Raw genomic sequence first — 22,028 nt, 5'->3', positions numbered from 1 at the left:
ACCATATCCCTTCCCCTTCCATGTCCCTCTGCACCCCAGTGTATCGCGTGCCCCCCCCACCCCAGCATCGTCGCCGTGCGCCCCCACACCCACCACGGTTGCTGAGGATGCGTGCGACGTCGCGGGGCGAGGGGGAGAGGCAGCTGACTCGCTCCCGCTCTTCCACCAGCGCCTCCGTCTCGGCAAACTCCGCAAACGTGCAGTTCACCCCCGCCGACAGGTCCGGCACGTTCACCAGCCGCAGGGTCAGCTGCCACGCACACACACACACAACACACACATGTTCACTAGCCACTCGCGCACACACACAACACACACACGTTCACTAGCCACTCGCGCACACACACACAACACACGCACGTTCACTAGCCACTCGCGCACACACACACAACACACGCACGTTCACTAGCCACTCGCAAACACACACAACACACACACGTTCACTAGCCACTCGCGCACACACACACAACACACACATGTTCACTAGCCACTCGCGCACACACACACACAACACACACACGTTCACTAGCCACTCGTGCACACACACACACAACACACACACGTTCACTAGCCACTCGTGCACACACACACAACACACACACGTTCACTAGCCACTCGCGCACACACACACAACACACACACGTTCACTAGCCACTCGCGCACACACACACACAACACACACGCAATCACTAGCCACTCGCGCACACCCACACAACACACACACGTTCACTAGACACTCGCGCACACACACACCACACACACGTTCACTAGCCACTCGCGCGCACACACACAACACACACACGTTCACTAGCCACTCACGCACACACACATAACACACACATAACACACACACAACACACACACAACACACACACGTTCACTAGCCACTCGCGCACACACACACAACACACACACGTTCACTAGCCACTCGCGCACACACACACACAACACACACGCGTTCACTAGCCACTCGCGCACACACACACACACAATACACGCGTTCACTCGTCACACACACAAGCAACACATGCGTTTACTAGCCACACACACGTTCACTCGCCACACACACACATACACGAGGGGTGAGGATTGAATGGTGAGCAGTGGAGGGTGCGGGACGTGGGATGTGGGGTTTGAGTGAATGTAAAGGGGTTGGGGTGAGCGGCGAGGAGGGCGACTCACCGGCACGCTGGCCATGGTGATGGACACGTTGTTGGGCTGTACCGAGAGGTGGACGCAGCGATCCTTGCGCGACGCGAAGCGCAGAGGCTCGTTCGCCCGCCCACACTCGTCCGAGCGGCAGCAGCTGAGACGCACGTTGGGACACGGGGAGACGCGGGTAAACATTCGCACATGGAGATGCACGCAACAGCACACAGAGAGGTGACACACGGACACGGGGACGCACCGCACTTGCGTGTGCGGAGGACACACGAGTGTGGCGGTTGACACGTGTGGCGGTTGACACTCACATGTTGTGGAGGACACGCGAGTGTGGCGGTTGACACGTGTGGCGGTTGACACTCACATGTTGTGGAGGACACGCGAGTGTGGCGGTTGACACGTGTGGCGGTTGACACTCACATGTTGTGGAGGACACGCGAGTGTGGCGGTTGACACGTGTGGCGGTTGACACTCACATGTTGTGGAGGACACACCAACCACAGTGTGGGTCCCCCGAGCCCAGGCAGTCGGCGCAGCTGTGGTGCTGATGGCACGACTCCACGGGCACGCGGCTCACCTGCACCACAACCACATACGCACCACCATCACCACCCGCACCGCACACGCCGTGCCCACAGCGCAACCACATCATCACCAACACCGGCACTCCCACCGCAAACACATCACCACCTACATCTGGACGAGAGTCTGTGGGTCTCCCCGTGAGTCTATGATGGGTCTATACACGAGTCTATGATGGGTCTCTACGCGAGTCCATGACGGGTGTCATGCAGAGCGTGCAAGCCGCTGTTCACCTTCTTGTTGGTCATGACGTAGAGGTGGCGGTGGTCTAGCGTGAACTCCATGTCGCGCAGCACCTTGCTGCCCGGTGCCACCACCACAGTCTCGTAGTGCAGCGCCGTTTGCACGCCGGGGGCCTGCCCTGCCGAGTCCACGCGCACCTGCGGCACAGCGCACCGCATGGTGGGTCATGGTGACGCGGCACGGAGTCGTGGGTCAAGGAGATGATGCACGGCATCATGGATAACGGAGGCTCTGCCCAGCATCGTGGGTAATGGAGACACGACGTGGCATCACGGGTAACGGCATTGTGGGTCATGGAGACGCCAAACTGCATCACGGGTAACAATGATGCTACTTTTGTATGAAGTTCAACACGGTGCTCCACGTGGAACCCAGCACGGAGCTCCATGCGCAGCCTAACATAGAGATTGGTGCTTCTCTGCATACAGCCCAGGGTGCACACCGCACCACACTGCACCACCCCAGACAACACCGCACTGTCCCACACTGCACCCCCACCGCATCACCCACATCCCCATGGAGCCTCGCGCCCACCAGGCAGCGCGTGGCGGTGCTTACTGAGCCCCGCTCCACTAATTAAAACTGGGGATACTACCCTCCCCCCCTCCCTTGTAAATGAGCACTAAGCCACCACCACTTTCACACGCATGATGCTGCTGTACGCGGTGTCAGCAGCACGCGCGTGGTCTGTGGAGACACGGAGGAGGAGGAGCGAGCCGCATTGCAAGTGCACACCGCTGCGTTCTCCACGGCGATAACCTGAGCTTTATTGCAGCAGCATCAGCGCCACAGCCGCTAGGAAACTCTACGCACGCAGCTGCTGAGTGCAGGTCCCAAAGACCCAAAAGGCCAAGTGGCCAGCAACAAACGGCACCGCCATCATCGAGGCCCTTGAAAGACACTGGTGGTGGAATCCTCAACGGCATCATCATGAACGTCACCAGGCCGATCCGTGCATCTCCTTCCTTCATGAATGGAAAAATTTAAGAGAACCCACAGGAGTGGGATTGTAGCCAGGTAACCCAAACTGTGGACCACTTATTAAACCACTGTAGTCTGCGCTCCTTCAAAGGAGGAAGAGGAACAGCGAAACGACACAGACGAACTCTCTGCTGAAGCCCTCTCGTCGTGGCAAGCATCATCAGCGGAAGGACCTCGGCATCCAACTCCTGAACATATTCTCGCGCGCGAGAACAGAAAGTTGCGAGAGGGCTTTAGACGTTGAATCGAGCTTGAGAAGAGACAACAGGAGAGGGGAAGGAGGAGGAGCATTACGATGCTGATGAGGATGACGCTGATAATTATTCAGCAAAACCCAGAGGGGCGATGATGGATGGCGAGCTGCCCAACCCCTGCCGGCCGCGTGCATCACCGCATCCGCCCGAGTCGTCCCATCACCAGAAACGATGGGCGATATGTTAACTACCTCGCCTGGTATACAGCAGTACGTGGGCTGACCGCGCACGCTACAGGCGAGATCGGCTGCCCAATTGCTCGCTCAATGCCACGCAGCGTTCATGCCACGCGGCGAGCGCCCTCATACTGCCGCACCGCAGCAGCAGGAGCAGCAGGTGCAACAAGAGCAGCAACAACACGGGCGCAGAAAGGAAGGGACCACAGTCGTCAAACGGGTGAATGTGAACGCTTGCGTGAGCGTGGGAGTGAGTAATCGTGGGAGAGTGTGAGCGTGGGAGTGTAGGAGTGTGTGAGCGTGGGAGATTGCCAGCATGGGAGATTGCCAGCGTGGGAGTGTGCGAGTGCTTGAGTGAGTGCTTGAGTGAGCGAGCGATGCCCCCCACCTTCTTGATCTTGCCGTTCTTGGTGCCCAGGAAGGCCACCAATTGGTCGTTGAAGGTGTAGGCGGCCACGGAGGTGAGGCCATCGGAGGCCTCCAGGAACACGGGCACCCCCTCCACGAGGCGCGTGCCCCCCAGCGGCTGGTTGATCACCTGCCCGCAGAACTCATCGCTGATCTGCATGGGCTGTAGTGTCACACAGAGACAGAGATCCCCGGTATAGACTTTAATAAATTGATGAGGGGAGCACTGTGAACGAAGAGCACACGAGTGGGTGGGTAACCAGCACCATGCCTGGCCGCCTTTGTCTCCCCGGTGCCGGTGTTTGCAAACTGCACAAGGTATTCATTTGAGGCCGAGTCAACCTAGGGGAGACCCACAACCAGTTCAGATGCTCGTCACTTGTGTTGGCTGTGAGCGTAGCACTAACCGCAACACTACCGCTCACACACATAGCGTCACACGAACACTCACCCACCCACCCACTCCGCTACCCACGCGTGATGACACACGCACACGCGCGGGCACACTTTAAATATATAACCCCCTGAGTAGTTCTGCGCATTTACAAAGGGAATTTCACACAGAGCCAATCACGCCAACAAACGCTCACAGACTCACTCACTCCCACAGGTGCCGCTGTGCGAGCGAGTTGCCGCTGGCGATTCGCGCCCGCGAGTCAAGGGAGACGATGGCTCCACGCCAATGCGGGTTTCTAACCGAGGGACAGTTGCACTGCTATGGTTTTGAGAACTGGAGAGCGGCGTTGCCGTGGGGATTTCGCGCGAGACGCAAGGTTTGACGGGCGGTGACGCGGCCCAGCTGGAAGCGCGTTCGCCGCTTGTTGCAGAGGTTCGCATTCCGCATCCGCTGGGCGGCCCTGGTTAATAATGCAGTCGTGGTGTGTATCGACCGTGATGATGATGATGATACTACGCGCCGTCTGCTTCACTCAGAGTGGACGTTACAGATCCAGTGACGACATTCGTAAGAGAAGGCTGCTTGCGTGCCGGCGTCACGGTCCACATTTGCCATTTGTGTGAAATTACTCTACAAATGACTCGCTTGGGATCACACACACACACAGCAGCAATCACCGCCCCCCCCCCCCACCCCTTCAAAAACCTGGCAAGATTCTCCTGAAATCACGAGACTCCGTGAGCTTTCCTAGGTAAATGAGCGGAGATGGCGCACGAACGAGGGATGAGACACGACGCCGGGGAGAGAGGGACGGCGCCGGGGAGATAGGGACGACACCGGGGAGAGAGGGACGACGCCGGGGAGAGAGGGACGACGCCGGGGAGAGAGGGACGACGCCGGGGAGAGAGGGACGGCGCCGGGGAGAGAGGGACGGCGCCGGGGAGAGACGGACGACGCCGGGGAGAGAGGAACGACGCCGGGGAGAGAGGGACGACGCCGGGGAGAGAGGGACGACGCCGGGGAGAGAGGGACGACGTCGGGGAGAGAGGGACGACGCCGGGGAGAGAGGGACGACGCCGGGGCGAAGCTCACAACAGACGCGGGAAGCGGGCAGCAACGCGCTCCGAGATAAAATGCGACGCCACGCGCACACAGCTCAACAACCACAGCGCGACTCCTGACATTGCCCAGGGCACATGCACGTTGGTATTAGTATCATTAGAGACTAAGATCCCAATATAGCCTTCAGAAGCTGTAGGGGAAAGTGCTGCTAGCGAGCGCATGTGAAGGGGAAGCCCTGGATCGGTTCAAATATTCGCCACTGGTGCTGGCCGCGAGTAAGAAACGACAAATTCGTAGCGCAGCGCGTCAACCACTCGACACGACTGCGAGCATCATCGCACACACAAAGACAAAGCAAAGATCCTCCATATAGCCTTAACATACTGTTGGGGCAAGTGCTGTTAACGAGTGCCTATGAAGGCCGGCATGTCACACGAGGCGGTGGGGTGGTCAGCACCATGCCTGGCCGCCTTTGTCTCCCCCAGTGCCGGTGTTTGCACACTGTACCAGGTACTCATTTGAGGCTAAGTCGACCTAGGGGAGGCCCAAGGCTGGTACAAAAAAATGTCACCGGTGCTGGCCGTGAGCGGGAATCGAACTCGGATCACCGGTTTAGTAGCACAGCGCGCTAACCACAACACTACCGCTCCCCAAACAATCACATACACACACAAGCGCACAGACGCGCACACAAACAGAAAGGCAAACATCCGTGCAAACCCACACTCACCCATTCAAACACATTTTACTCACACGCACGCAGAATTCATGAAAATGCTTGAATACCAATATCCACACACACACACAAATATCCCCCGTGTAGCCTTTAACAGACCGTTGGGGAAAGTGCTGTTAGCGAGCAGCACCTATGAAGGCCGCCACAGCCCATGAGGGGATGGGTGGGCCAGCACAATGCCTGGCCGCCTTTATCTCCCCAGTGCTGATATTTACACACACAACATCAGGTATTAATTTAAGGTTGAGTCGATCTGGGGGATGCCAAGGACCGGCACCCACTAACACACATCCAATCACACTCACACTGACACATCCACCAACACACCCTCTCCCACACAGTCCGGCCTGCACGCAGCAAGGCTGCCCCAATAGTCCACTCGACCTCACAGTGCATGGGTTTACATCCCGAACACTGCTGCAGTCAGCGTTGTCTCTGTGCGAGTCTGTGGGTCTCTATGGGCGAGTGAGTAGGTGCGCGAGGGTGGGTTGTCGCCTTCTCCAACTGTGGACGGACCTCTCAGTCAGCACGGGGTCCATCAGAACTGTGCACTTCACTGCGATTAAGTTCAGCACAGTGCCATTAGATCTGGGTACAAATCAATGCCTGCCACCCGAACACAGATGCCAACTCCCGGACAGGTGGCAACCCCAAGCAGGACCACCTCGTCCGCGTGCCGTCCGACCATCCCATCCCTCCCACCCTCCCTCCCACCCTCCCTCTGTCCCTCCCTCGCCGCATGGCTCCTCACAGGGCTCATTGTTACTGGAAATGGCTGCCTTGGGACCTGGCCATTCAGAGCCCACCAGGCTGCAGCACTCCAAGGGAGTGAATCGCAGCAGCTGTGATGGCAGTGATGGTGGTGGTGGTGATGGCGGCGGCGGTGGTGGTGATGGCGATGGTGGCGGCGATAGCGGCGGTGATGATAGTTGTGGTCAGCGACACCGCTGCCCCCCATTGTGTGTTAGCCCAGTAATCGGGCACACGCCCCTGCCCACTCGCCGCTGCCCACTCGCCCCTGGCCACTCGCCCCTGGCCACTCCAATACCATCATGACAAGGGCGGCAGCAGCTCCGTCGCTGAGTCTGCAATGCGCTGCCCTGACCAGGGACGCCGGGAGAGACAATGGAACAAGGTTCAGCCTGTGTGCTCCCGGCACAGCTGTGTCGCCACAGCACCGTGTGGCTCCTGAGCTGGCCACGGTGACCGTTTCACATGACCAGTGATGATGCCTGGTGAGGCTGTGCCAAGTGTGTGGTTATGATGCCTGGTGAGGCTGTGCCAAGTGTGTGGTTATGATGCCTGGTGAGGCTGTGCCAAGTGTGTGGTTATGATGCCTGGTGAGGCTGTCCCAAGTGTGTGGTGATGATGCCTGGTGAGGCTGTGCCAAGTGTGTGGTGTGTGGTTATGATGCCTGGGGAGGTTGTCCCAAGTGTGTGGTTATGATGCCTGGTGAGGCTGTGCCAAGTGTGTGGTGTGTGGTTATGATGCCTGGTGAGGCTGTGCCATGTGTGTGGTTATGATGCCCGGTGAGGCTGTGCCAAGTGTGTGGTTATGATGCCTGGTGAGGTTGTCCCAAGTGTGTGGTTATGATGCCTGGGGAGGTTGTCCCAAGTGTGTGGTTATGATGCCTGGTGAGGCTGTCCCATGTGTGTGGTTATGATGCCTGGTGAGGCTGTCCCAAGTGTGTGGTTATGATGCTTGGTGAGGCTGTGCCAAGTGTGTGGTTATGATGCCTGGTGAGGTTGTTCCAAGTGTGTGGTTATGATGCTTGGTGAGGCTGTGCCAAGTGTGTGGTTATGATGCCTGGTGAGGTTGTCCCAAGTGTGTGGTTATGATGCCTGGTGAGGCTGTCCCATGTGTGTGGTTATGATGCCTGGTGAGGCTGTCCCAAGTGTGTGGTTATGATGCCTGGGGAGGCTGTCCCATGTGCGTGGTTATGATGCTTGGTGAGGCTGTCCCAAATGTGTAGTTAAGGTCGCCTGGCATGGCTGTCCCAAGTGTGCTATTAGGATGGTTAGTGAAGCCATCTCGTGTGATTGGGAGTGGCTAGTTGGTATATGTGGTTGTATCTGGCTGGTGTGTGTGGTGTGGTTGTATCTGGCTGGTGTGTGGTGTGGTTGTATATGGCTGGTGTGTGTGGTTGTGTCTGGCTGGTGTGTGGTGTGGTTGTGTCTAGCTGGTGTATGTGGTGGGGTTGTGTCTGGCTGGGGTGTGGTGTGGTTGTATCTGGCTGTGGTGTGTGGTGTGGTTGTATATGGCTGGTGTGTGTGGGGTGGTTGTGTCTAGCAGATGTGTGTGGTGTGGTTGTATCTGGGTGGTGTGTGGTGAGGTTGTATCTGGCTGTGGTGTGGTTGTATCTGGCTGTGGTGTGTGTGGTGTGGTTGTATCTGGCTGTGGTGTGTGGTGTGGTTGTATCTGGATGTGGTGTGTGTGGTATGGTTGTATCTGGCTGTGGTGTGTGTGGTGTTGTTGTATCTGGCTGTGGTGTGCATGGTGTGGTTGTATCTGGGTGGTGTGCGTGGTGGGGTTGTATCTAGCTGGTGTGTGGTGTGGTTGTGTCTAGCTTGTGTGCATGGTGTGATTGTATCTGGCTGGTGTGTGTGGTGTGATTGTACCTAGCTGGTATATGTGGTGGGGTTATGTCTGGCTGGTGTGTGGTTGTATCTGGCTGGTGTGTGTGGTGTGGTTGTATCTGGCTGGTGTGTGTGGCGTGGTTGTATCTGGCTGGTGTGTGTGGTGTGGTTGTATCTGGCTGGTGTGTGTGGTGTGGTTTTATCTAGCGTGTGTGGTGTGGTTGTATCTGGCTGGTGTGTGTGGTTGTATCTGGCTAGTGTGTGTGGTGTGGTTGTATTTGGCTAGTGTGCGTTGTGTGGTTGTATCTGGCTGTTGTATGTGGTGGGGTTGTATCTGGCTGGTGTGTGTGGTTGTGGTTGTATCTGGCTGGTGTGTGTGGTTGTATCTGGCTAGTGTGTGTGTTGTGGTTGTATCTGAGTGGTGTGTGTGGTGTGGTTGTATCTGAGTGGTGTGTGTGGTGTGGTTGTATCTGGCTGGTGAGTGTGATGTGGTTGTATCTGAGTGGTGTGTGTGGTGTGGTTGTATCTGGCTGGTGAGTGCGATGTGGTTGTATCTGAGTGGTGTGGCTGTCTTAGATAATCCTGCTGGCGCGTTTGGCACCACACAGCTGGTGTTATGAATCCCAAAAGACGCACACAGCTAGTTTACAGTGCACACCAAGTGTAAACAAAGGGTCGCTTACACACTCGCGCGCACACAACATAAAGACAAAGGACCCCTGTATAACCTTAACAGACTGCTGGGAAAAGTGCTATAAGCGAGCACCTATGAAGGCCGACACTACACGAGGGGGTGGGTGGCCAGCACCATGCCTGGCAGCCCTTGTCCCTCGAGGGGTGAAGTTTACTCATCACAAAAGGTACTCATTTGAGACCGAGTCGACCTAGTGGAGGTCCAGCACCAGTTTAAAACATTCACCACTCGTGTTAGCCGTGAGTGGGAATCGAACTCGGGTCGCCGGGTTGACAGTGCCGCACGCTAACCGCTACACGACTGCTCCCCACGCGCACACAACACGCCACACACACGCACAAAACACTACGCACACGCGCATGCACAACACACCGCACACATGACACCAGTGCTTAAGCCCCTGGTATCACCGGTGGCCAGAGGGCAGCATTGGGTATGTGGGGGGTATGTGGGGTGCGTGTGGGCGAGTGGTGTGTGGGTGAACATGGTGGTGGCGTGCACACAGTGATTGTGGCGAGCGTGGAGTTGGGTGGCGAGCGACGGTGTGCACGCGCGGAGTGATGTTTGCCCGATTCGTGTCGAGCGTGGTCGCGGTGAACACGCCACTAACCACCTCGCTGCTCCTACTCACAACACTCACACCACCTACCACGCTCCACTCACCTCCTCGAACCACAACCGCTCACTCAACCAGCTTATTCTGAGCAAAGCTCACCATGTTGAGAATGGTAGCAGGCAAGTTACACGAGTCGGGAGGGTTTACAGGGACTCTATGTATGTAGAACTTCTTTCGCACCATACATAGCCAAACGTGCTATAATCGGAGGTGCGGGGAAGGACAACAACCTAAACACAAAAAGCAGTTCTAAAAACTGCATGGAACAGCGGGGACTTAATATAAAAACATTGCAAACAGACAAACAGGACACGCATCTATCTCACCAACAACCGTCGGACTAACATGCCACCACTCGCCACCCACACCATTCACTCACCGCCTCGCGGCAGTCTAGCTGCTTGTTGATGAGCCAGGTGAGGTCGAGCTGGCCCTGTCCGCGATAGCACGACTGCACGCGCTCCTTGACCACGTCGTTGATGGCGCGCAGCGTGAACACGCACAGCGCCGACTCCTTGGGCGGCCGCCGCCAGCTCTTCTGGCCCTTGGCGAAGACGGCGAAGAGCACGTGGTCGTCGGGCGCGACTCCTAGCGAGTGCGCGAGCACGCGGCCCGGCTTGGCCAGGTAGGCCCCCTGGACGAGGCGATACTCGATGCCGTCCTTCACGCAGCCGATGGGCAGCTCCACGTAGGAGTAGAAGATGGAGTCGTCGACGCAGAGGCGCACCACCTTGGAGGTGTAGAACTGGTCGCTGGACGAGTCGGCGTGGACGCCGATGTCGGGCTGCAGCGTGAGGAAGTAGACGAACTTGCCCACAGTGAAGCCGTAGACGTAGAAGATGTCGAAGCTGGGCGTGGTGCTGAGCGTGTCGGATGGGATCTTGAGCTGCGACGATAGAAACTCGTCCTGGTAGACGTAGCTGAACATCTCGGCGTCCTCCGCGTTGGGCGTGAGCTTGCGACTCGACATAGTGGGGAAGTACTCGGACTTGCCGTCGATGGGCGTGCCCACGTAGAGGCGCTCGTGGCGGCCGCCCTTGCCCGCGATGATCACGCCGAACATGGTGCCGCTCTCGTTGACGCTCGAGAAGTAGTGCTCCTTGCGGTGGTTGGGCTCACCCAGCTTGAAGAGGTCGTCCAGACGCAGCAGCTGGCAGATGCCCTGGAAGAGGCTACCGCAGGCGACCAGCCGGTTCTCGGCGTAGTCGATGAGCAGCATCTTGTTGACGTTGCTGGTGGGCGCGAGGTCGTGGTTGCAGTTCTGGATGGTCGGCGGCGGGTAGCACTTCTTGTTGTCGCGGCTGGGCCCCGTCTCGTGCGTCCGGAGCAGGGACAGGTTGCTCGACAGCTTGAATATCCGGTTGACGGCACCGACGTACACGTCGCCCGTCGTGTTGTGCACCACCAGGTGGTTGAGGCTCCAGTCGCCGAGGTCTGGAGAGAAGGTGGCTGGCTCGGGCCCGGCGCCGGCGCCCGTACGGCAGAGGCAGAGCAGCGTCCAGGCGAGCAGCAGAGTCAGTGGCAAGGCCCGCGGCCTCCTGAGGGCCCCGTCGTCGCTTTGGCGGGTGGGCGTCATTCTTGAGCGTGGCTGCGTCTGTCTTCATGCACCGTGGCCGGCGTCACATCGTTTAGAGGGAACCTGCGCGACGGAGAAGTGGGAAGCGGCCAAGCGTCACACACATTATTATTCCACCGACGATTCCCGCCCACAGATTATTATTATAGTTTTTTATTCCCCTCGTTTACCCGAGAAAGCCTCGCCGAGTCTCAACACTCTTTTTCAGGAGGGTCCTGCCAAGTTTTGCTCGCAGGAGACGAGGTTGCTGCTGCTGCTGTCACTGCGTGATCCCAATTGGGTGATTTGCAGGGGATTTGTCAGCATTGGCATGTTTTGGCTAATAGCAGTTCTACTGTGGATTTAGCTGTGGTAGGAAGAATCCAGAGACCCAGAGGAAACCCATGCAGAACAGGGGGAGAAAATACAGACTCCACGCAGAAAGCGGTACCCGAGTCAGGAATTGAAGCCAGGTGAGGCACAAGTGTCCCTGCACCACACCTTTTTTTAACACAGTTGCCGAGCCCGAAATATCAAGCGTCCAGCAACAAAAAGCATTATGTAAGGTATTAATAGATAGAAGTGTAGGACACACTTCTTGAATTAAGCAAGGTTATTATTGTAAAGAGTTGGGGAAGAGAGACGATGATTATGACGATGATATGGGAGGGAGTTCCAGAGTGGAGCAGTGCGAGGGAGGAGTGGAGAGAGAAGTGAGGTGACCTGTGGTGTGGTGTGGGTGAGTGAGCTGTTGTGATCTGTAGTGTGGTGAGTGGGTCAGTGTAGTGGGTGAGTGTGTTGTTGTGACCTGTAGTGTGGTGGGTGAGTGTGTTGTTGTGACCTGCTGAGTGGGTGAGTGTGGTGGGTGAGTGTGTTGTTGTGACCTGTAGTGTGGTGAGTGGATGAGTGTAGTGGGTGAGTGTGTTGTTGTGACCTGTAGTGTGGTGGGTGAGTGTGTTGTTGTGACCTGCAGTGTGGTGAGTGGGTGAGTGTGGTGGGTGAGTGTGTTGTTGTGACCTGTAGTGTGGTGAGTGGGTGAGTGTGGTGGGTGAGTATGTTGTTGTGACCTGTAGTGTGGTGAGTGGGTGAGTGTGGTGGGTGAGTGTGTTGTTGTGACCTGCAGTGTGGTGAGTGGGTGAGTGTGGTGGGTGAGTGTGTTGTTGTGACCTGTAGTGTGGTGAGTGGGTGAGTGTGGTGGGTGAGTGTGTTGTTGTGACCTGCAGTGTGGTGAGTGGGTGAGTGTGTTCTTGTGATCTGCAGTGTCGTGAACACAGCGCGGAAGAGATGACACATTCAGAGTCTGACCGAATTTTAAACACGGGTGGAGTGAATCAACGAGCAAAGTTCAGGGCCCACGGTAATCAGAGCAGTGCAGTAGTAGTTATAGAAGAGCGACAAGGAGGGGACTGAGCGAGCGAGCTTGCGCGACCGAGTGAATGGGCGAGTGCTGGATCATCAATCAACCTGGTGGTGGCTGCTGTTTCTCTCTAAATTCGGGGGGGTGGGAGAGAGAGGCGGTGGTGGTGGTGGGGGGGGGGGGGGGGCGGGGGGGGGGTGTCTGGCGCGTTTTTGCGCAGTGGGGGGGCAGCGACGACCTCTGCGAGTTTCCCGAGCGAGCGGCGATCTCTCACGGTCGGCGCGACGTGAACTGTGGATCCGCTCCGTGGGGAGCGGTGCTCTCGCATTTGGTCCCTGGGCTTTTCCACCACCCGCGCTCCCACCTCCCCCACCCCCCTCCGAGTCGACTCGGGCTAAAAAAAAAACGAATGCAGCAATACCCCGATTTACGTCTTCGCCCTGTTTGCGTCGTTTCGCAAGAACGTCGTCATTTTATTATTCGTGCCGCCACCCGATTTGCGTCGCCGCTACAACGCCCCCCCCCCACCCCCACCCCCTGCGAGTAAACGTCGCTGACAGCATCGTCCGACCTTCCTCGTCATCCGTCGCCTCGGCCTTCGCCTCCACGCGCCCTGTAAAATCGCTTTGATTTACGTCGTTCCGATATTCGTCTTCGCACCATTCACGACCGCATCCCCGACGTGAACCGGGGTATTGCTATACCTGGTGCGATGAGTAAACATCCGCACTGGGGAGACACAGGCGGCCCGGCGTGGTGCTGCCTCCGCCACCCACGCCGTGCGTCGTGTCCGCCTAAATAGGCGCTCGCTAACAGCACTTGCCCCAACTGTTTACAAGACTTCACACGGAGATGTGTTCAACACACAAATCACCATCTTCATCATCATCATCGCTAACATTCCCAACACCACCACCAATACCCCCACCACGTTTTACGCCATCCAGCAGCGTGCAGCAATGTGCAGCATCAGCATCTGTGTGCAGCAGCAGTGTGCACCAGCAGCGTGCAGCAGCAATGTGCAGCAGCAGAAGAAATGTGCAGCAGCAAAAGAAACGTGCAGCAGCAGCGTGCAGCGACATTATTCAGCAGCAGTGTGCAGCAGCGTCCTGCAGCAGCAGCGTGCAGCAGCAGCGTGCAGCAGCGTTCTGCAGCAGCAGCGTGCAGCAGCCGATGTACACGTGTGGCGCACTGTGCAGCATTGGTGTGCAGCAGGGGTGCTGTGCACTGAACGGTGTGCGCGAGTGTAGCTGTAAGGGCACAGCTGTGTGCAGCTGTTACTTGTGCAGCTATGCGTCCCAGGGGCCCCCCTCACTCTCTACTCCTCTCTAAAACAAGCCCCCCCACCCCCTCTCTTCACTCTGCCCCCCAATCTGTCCCCTCTCCTCTGCCCATCTCTGAACCAGGGTCCACCTCTTCCGCGGTTCCTCTTTCTAAGCCTCGATCGCATCCCTGCCCAGGCTATGGCCCCTCTAAGCCCCCCATCCACCACACTCCTCTTTGCTCCGCCTGACCATCAGGGCCCCGTCGCTGCCTCACCACCACCACCACCACCCCCCCAGTATCCTCTCTGTGGAGCCGCTATCGCCGCAGGGACTGCGACCCAAACCTTCAACAACGGCGGCGCGTGACCCTAACGGGGGATGATGATGAGGGCGGGGGGGGGTGATGTGGGAGTCTGATGGAGTGATTGTGGGTGGAGTGATGTGGGTATAGTGGAAAGTGTTTTAACGGAGCATGATTGAGTAGGTGTGATGTGGTGTGATGGAGTGGAAGGATGCGACGTGGTGTGATGGAGCGGAGGGATGCGATGCGGCGTGAAGGGAGCGGAGGGATGCGATGTGGTGATGGAGTGGAGTGATGTGGTGTGATGAAGTGAAGAGATGTGGTGTGATGTGATGTGATGAAGTGGAGATGTGATGTGGTGTGCTCTTAATTGCTCTGGTTTAATTTAAGCCCTGGCCATTTTGTGATGTTGTGATGATGGGTATGATGATGACGGCGCGATAATGGTGGAGATGGGCGATGAAGGCATTGTAACCGTGATACCATCACTGTGCATGCCGTGGCTAAAGATGAAGAAGTTGATGACTGGGTTCATGATGATGATTTAATCGGTCCGATGACGGTGATGATTACGACGATGGTGGTGATGAAGATGACGTTGATGAAGGTGACGGTGATGATGACAGTGATGATATTTAATGATTGTGGTGATGATTGTGAAGGTGATGATGATTATGATGATGCGGGCCGTGATGATCGTGATATCAGATGATGATAATGCTCACGATGATGTAATGGCAGGGATGGCAAAACATGAATGCGAGTAATGATGTTGATTTGAAGCTTTCGGGACTGCAGGAATCCACACTCTGATTCTTTCGGTTACCTCCGTGACTTTTACCGAAATAATCAAAGAGTATAGTAATGATGTTAATTAAGGTTATGACAATGCTGCTGATGATGTCAAGATCGTGATGTTTGACGATGATTATACTGCTGCTGATGATGATCCACACACCAATCGTGCTGCTGCTGATGATGGTGTTTGTGAAACTAATGGTGATAATGAAGATGTTGCTGTTAATGCTGATGCTGTTGGTGACGTTAGTGATGCTGTTGATGATTGTCATAATGTTCATGATAATACTGCTGTTTCTTCTGATGGTGCTGATAACAAAGCTGATGTAAACGATGCTGCCGATTATGCTGTTTGTGATAATGCTGATGTTGACGATTATTGCTGTTAATGTTGATGCTTTTGATGATGTTAGGGATGCTGCTGCTGATGATGATTGTGATAATGTTCATAACACTGCTGTTTCTTCTTATGGTGCTGATAACAATGCTGATGATGTTAACGATACTGCCGATGTTGATGATGCTGATGTTTGTGATAATAATGCTGATGTTGACGATTATTGCTGTTAATGCTGATGCTATTGATGCTAGTTATACTGCTGATGATGATTGTGACAATCTTCATGATAATGCCGCTTCTGATGACGCTTATAACAATGCTGATGCTACGGCTGCTGCTGATGATGTTTCGAGCTCCGATCTCTTCGTCTCTCACCGGAATGTGCGGAGATGGAGGAGGAAGAGGAGGCAGGATCCGCGCCCGGAGATCGCCACTCGGGAGAGCGAGAAAGGAGAGAAGAGACGAGAGAGACGCGTGAGGCGGAGGGAGAACAGATGATATGGAGGGGCAGGAGGAGGAGGAGATGGGGAGAAACGTGAGATGGGGGGCAAAGAGAGAGAGAGAGAGAAAAACGGGCGTGAGGGCGGACGGAGAAGGAGGAGAGAGGAGAAAAGATAGAGATGGAGGAGAGAGGAGAAAAGAGAGAGATGGAGGAGAGAGACGCGTGAATGAGAGAAGAGAGATGGAGGAGGAGGAGGAGGGAGGGGATGGAGGATTCTGAGAGAGAGAGGCGGAGGGCCGGTGCCGGGAGATGCTCGCCGCAGAGATCCCGGTGATTCGGGAAGGCGGAGAGATCAATGAGGTGGAGGAGATAGAAGGGAGAGAGGGAGGAGGAGGAGAAAGAGAGAGGAGGAGGAGGATGATGATGATGAGATGGGCCCGACGCGGAGAGAGATGGAGCCGCTCCGCATTCCGAGACGTGGCCCACAATGCAGCGCGCGCGGGCGGGCGGGCGGGACGCGCATGCGCAGTGCAGCAGCAGCATCATCAGCAGCAGCAGCAACATGATCAGCATCAGCAGTACCAAAGTCATCAGCAGCATTATCAGTGTCAAGGCAAAATCATCATCATCACCATCAGCAGCAACATTATCAGCATCAGCAGCATTATCAGTGTTAGCAGCAAAGTCATCATCAGCATCATCAGCAGCAACATGATTAACATCAGCAGCATTATCAGTGTCAGCAGCAAAAATAATCAGCAGCAGCATCAGTGTCAGCAGCAAAATCAGCAGCATCATTAGCAGCAAAGCCATCGATATCATCAGCAGCAAAATCATCAGCATCAACAGCATTATCAGCATCAGGAAAACCATCAATATCATCAGCAGCAAAATCATCAACAGCATTATTAGTATCAGCAGCAACATTTTATCAGCATTAACAGCAGCAGCAAAACCATCAATATCATCAGCAAAACCATCATCATCAGCACCAACATCATCAGCAGTATTATCAGTATAAGCAGCACCAAAATCATCAACATCAACAGCAGTATCATCATCAGCAGCAGCAAAACCATCAATATTATCAGCAATATCAGCAGCATCAGCAGCAGCAAACCATAAATATTATCAGCAATATCAGCAGCATCAACAGCAGCAAAACCATCAATCAGAAACAGTCATCAGCATCAACAGCATTATCATCATCACCACCATCAACATCATCAGCAGCAAAACCATCAATAGCATCAGCAGCATTATCAGCAGCATCAGCAGCAAAATCATCAGCATCAACAGCAATATCAGCAGCAGCAAAAGCATCAATATCAGCATTAGAAACAAAGTCATCAGCATCAACAGCATTATCAGCATCATCATCACCACCATCAACATCATCAGCAGCAAAGCCATCAATAGCATCAGCAGCATTATCAGCAGCATCAGCAGCAAAATCATCAGCATCAACAGCAGTATCAGTAGCAACAGCAGCAGCAAAAGCATCAGCAGAATTAGCAGCAGCAAAATCATCAGCATCAACAACAGTATCAGCAGCATCATCAGTAACAACAAAACCATCAATATCATCAGCAACAATCATCAGCATCAACAGCATTATCAGCATCATCAACAGCATTATCAGCATCATCAACACCATCAGCATCATCAGCAGAAAAGTAATTAGCGTCAACAGCATTATCAGCAGCAGTATCATTAGTAGCAAAACCATCAACATCAGCAGCATAACCATCAGGAGCAGTATCAGCATGATTAATATCAGTAACATCAGCATTAGCAACAGCAGCACAAGCAGTATAATCAGCAACACCATCAGCAGCAGGATTATCTTTAGCATCAGTCGAATTATCAGTGTCATCAGCAGCAAAATCATCAAACACTTTCATCAGCACAATAACTACAATCATCATCATCACCACTGAATCACTACCATCATCACATCACTCAACATCATACCATCTTCACATCACCATAATCATCATCAGCCATGATCACTCCACTGCTCGATGAATGCCTCCCCAGGCCGCATCATCACCATCATCTCAAATTGACAGCGCCTCGAATGCCGGGTCACAGAGGTCATCGACTGTGTGACGTCTTCACAATTACACATACACAATCACGTATACACAATAGGATATACACAATTACACGTGCATACAGATACATGTACTGTACACAGTTACATGTATACGGAAATACATGCAGGCAATCACGCAAATATAATTACATATATACACAAAATTGCATATCCACACTACACACGCTGATGCACAATTACACACGATTACATATGTACAGGATTACACACACGCAATTCTATGTATAAGTATACATACACAAGTATACAGTACACGCAATTATACATACACACATTTAAAATGATACACGGTTGTGTATATTCGAGATTATACACACACACTGATGCACCTAATTACATGTTCACACCATGACATATACGGGAATGCACACATTTATACCCTACTAAGCACACACGTATATATACATATACACACACAATTATATACATCCAATTATATACATACACACACGAGTGTGTCCGTGTATATGAATGTTGTGCCGCGTGAGTTCGATTCCAGCTCACGGTCAACGCCAGTGGCGGACATCTGAACGGGTCATGGGCCTCATCTAGGTCGACTCAACCTCAAGCGAGTGCCCAGTGGGGTGTGTAAATATCAGCACTGGGGAGACAAAGGCGGCCGGGTTCTTGGTTCTTGATCACCGACCTCTCGTGTGCCGTGCCGGCCTTCATAGGTACTGCCTAACGCCACTTGCCCCTACAGCCTGTTAAAGGCTACACGGGGGAGCTTTGTCTTTGTGGGTGTGTTAGCCGTGGTGGGGAGCGGTAGTGTAGCGGTTAACGCTACAAATCCGGCGACCCGGGTTCGATTCCCGCTCACGGCCAACACCAGTGACGATTATCTGAACCGGTCCTGGGCCTCCCCTAGGTCGACTCAGCCTCAAATGAGTACCCCGGTGCGGTGTGTAAACATCGCCACTGGGGAGACAAAGGCGGACGGGCGTGGTGCTGGCCACCCACCCCCTCGTGTGCCGTTCCGGCCTTCATAGGTACTCGCGAAACAGCACTTGCCCCTGCAGTCTGTCACAGGCTATACGGGGGATCTTTGTCTTAATGTTGGTCGTGACACGCGGTCGAGAAATCTCATTTAGTGGGGGCTGATGACGTCACGCCCCGTCAATTACACAGAGATCCCCCACCACAAGCCAACCCGGAGTAATTAGAACATGGCTTGGGGGGGGGGGGCGGGAGGCTTCGACCCCCTAACGTACACACAGTGGGAATGGATCATTGCGATATAATTTGCATGGCAGTGCTGCGATTAACTTAACTATGGATATGGCAGCTCCCCTCACACTCACATCTGGGTGGGCCCGGGTCACTCACCTTTTACATACCCCCCCCCCCCAACTCCAACTCCCCCCCCTTATGGACACTCACCTATACAAACAATTACAAAGATCCCCCGTGTAGCCCACGCAGGCTGTTGGGGCAAGTGCAGTGAGCGAGCGAGCAGCGCTTTATGAAGGCCGGCGCGGCACACGATTTGGTGGGGAGCCACCAAATCGTGTGGCGTTGTTTACACATCTCACCAGGTACTCATTTGAGGCCGAGTCGACCTAGGGGAGGCCCAGGACACGGTCAGATATTCGCCACTGATGTTGGCCGTGAGCGGAAATCGAAATTTCGGGTCGCCGAGTTTGTAGCGCAGCGCGCTAGCTGCTGCACCACCGCTCCTCACACCCGCCTACACAAAGACAAAGATCCTCCGTGTAGCCTGTAACAGACTATAGGGGCAAGTGCTTTAAGCGAGCGCCTATGAAGACCGGCACGGCACACGAGGGGGTGGGTGGCCAGCACCACGCCCGGCCGCCTTTATCTCCCGAGTGGCCATGTTAACGCACCATATCGAGTACTCGTTTGAGGCTGAGTCTACCTAGGGGAGGCCCAGGACCGGTTTAAATAATCGTCACTGATGGTGGCCGTGAGGGGGGATCATAACCCGGGATACTGTGTTCGTAGCGCAGTGCGCTAACCGCTGCCCTACCGCTACCCACATACTCACCAATACGCATACACTGTGAGTGTGTATCTGTGTTGTGTATTTGTGGGGAGCGGTAGCGACCCGGGTTCGATTCCCGTTCACGGCAAACACCGGTGACGATTATCTGAACCGGTCCTGGGCCTCGCCTAGGTCGACTCAGCCTCAAACGAGTACCCGGTGCGATGTGTAAACGACGCCACGAGGGAGACAAAGGCGGCCGGGCGTGGTGCTGGCCACCCACCCCCTCGTGTGCCGTGCCGGCCTTTATTGGTGCTCGCTAACAGCACTTGCCCCTACAGTCTGTTAAGGCTTTACGGGGGATCTTTGTGTATCTGTGTACACGTGTTCTTTGTGTACACGTGTTCTGTGCGTGCACGTGCGTACCCGTGTTTTGTACACGGGAGGCGCGCGCGAGGGGACACGGGGGGAGGGTCACTCTCTGAGTCGCGGCAGCTGGAACACATTTGGGGAAATCTCGAGGGAAGGGAGGGAGAGAAAGAGAGAGGGAGGGAGAGACAGATAGGGAGAGAAAGCGAGAGAGAGAGCATGTAAGAGTGGCGAGCCAGGAGATGGTCGGAGGGAAGCAGGGAGAGTGAGTGTGGTGATGGGAGCGGGGCAAGGAGGGAGGGAGGCAAATGGAGAGGAGAGAGATGAGGGATATAATGAGAGAGACCGGAGAGGGAGAGAGGGGTGGGGGGGGAGTGAGAGGTAGGGAGATAGGGAGTGAGGAATGTGTTGAGAGGGAGAGAGGAATGTGGTGAGAGGGAGGGAGGGAGAAAAGGAAGGAGTGAGTGAGCAATGTGGTGAGAGAGAAAAAAATATTACATAGAAAACAGGGGCAGCATAGACATGGAGTAGGGAGAGAGGGGGTAGAGAGAGAGAGGGAAGGGGTAAGGAGAACAGAGCGTGACATCTTTTGTGAAAAAGATGTCACGCTCATGTGGTGAGAGGGAGGGATGGAAGGAGAGGGTGAAGAATGTGGTGAGAGGGAGGGATGGAAGGAGAGGGTGAAGAATGTGGTGAGAGGGAGGGATGGAAGGAGAGGGTAAAGAATGTGGTGAGAGGGAGGGATGGAAGGAGAGGGTGAAGAATGTGGTGAGAGGGAGGGATGGAAGGAGAGGGTGAAGAATGTGGTGAGAGGGAGGGATGGAAGGAGAGGGTGAAGAATGTGGTGAGAGAAGGGGAGGGTGGAAGAGTGGGGTCCCCCTCCCTGCCCCCTCTCTTTCCGGGGCCGTCCGCCTCCACTCAATGACTGAATTAATTACCGCGGCTACGTAGTGGCCCCCCGGGGAGTGGGGGAGGGGGTCAAGGATTGGAGGAGGGGGGGGGGTCAGGGGTCACTGCTTTCCTCAACAGGAGTAGCCCATAGCACCTGTTATGCGTGGCGGTCGCCCATTCAACACTACCCAGGCTCAGACCTGTTTAGCGTCCGAGATCTGACCAGATTGGCCCATAGACTCCCTTACCTGTACCTCACCTGTTCCTCACATACAGCTCCACTTGGATCTCACCTGTACCGCACCTGTAACTCACCTATACCCGCGTTGTCGCCCGTACCTCACCAATGCCGGCACTCACCCCGCAAAATGTTTGTGTCGGGTGAGTGAGCGAGGAGAGGGGGGCTGAGAGGAGGGGAGCGAGTGGAGGGGGTGAGTGGGCGTCAGGGTGAGGAGGTAGAGTGTTTGGCGTGAGGGCTGCGTGGTAAAAGGGGGCTGAGGAGATAGATGAGTGGTGAGCGGTGCGAGGTGAGAAAAAGAGGTGAGGGAATCAGGGCTGAAAGGTGAGGGGTGAGGGCAAGGGGTGAGAGAGATGGGTGAGTGGTGAGCTAGGGAGGGGAGGGGGGTGAGGGGCTGTTTGAAGAGAGAGAGAGAGGGAGAGGATGGAGGCTGCTCTGTGGTTATTGCAGCAGGATGGCTGTTGCTAGGAGATGGGAGACGGGAGCTCGTTGCTAGGAGACGACTCTCGCTCGTTATGTGGA

General features: G+C 55.0%; 1 protein-coding gene across 2 annotated transcripts in view; it reads right to left on the bottom strand.

Annotated features, from left to right (window-relative positions):
• The window catches only part of PLXNA1 (plexin A1), a 33,873-nt gene extending 17,420 nt beyond the window's left edge, over positions 1–16,453 (bottom strand). For both annotated transcript variants that reach the window (XM_032971525.2, XM_032971527.2), the window contains exons 1-7: positions 15,881–16,453; positions 10,269–11,528; positions 3,789–3,971; positions 1,980–2,126; positions 1,641–1,741; positions 1,183–1,306; positions 94–250 (exon numbers count right to left, since the gene is read on the bottom strand). In XM_032971525.2, the coding sequence (XP_032827416.1) occupies positions 94–250; positions 1,183–1,306; positions 1,641–1,741; positions 1,980–2,126; positions 3,789–3,971; positions 10,269–11,465 (1,909 nt within the window). In that variant the 5' untranslated portion in view covers positions 11,466–11,528; positions 15,881–16,453. The remainder of the gene's footprint in view (positions 1–93; positions 251–1,182; positions 1,307–1,640; positions 1,742–1,979; positions 2,127–3,788; positions 3,972–10,268; positions 11,529–15,880) is intronic.
• Positions 16,454–22,028: the final 5,575 nt, after the last annotated feature.

Source organism: Petromyzon marinus, chromosome 46 (genome assembly GCF_048934315.1).
Source record: "Petromyzon marinus isolate PM22_M1 ecotype Great Lakes invasive population chromosome 46, UKy_Petmar_22M1.pri1.0, whole genome shotgun sequence".
NCBI classification, from domain to species: domain Eukaryota; kingdom Metazoa; phylum Chordata; class Hyperoartia; order Petromyzontiformes; family Petromyzontidae; genus Petromyzon; species Petromyzon marinus.
The sequence above is the reverse complement of the archived record's forward strand: the minus strand, read 5'-3'. Positions and strand labels throughout refer to the sequence as shown.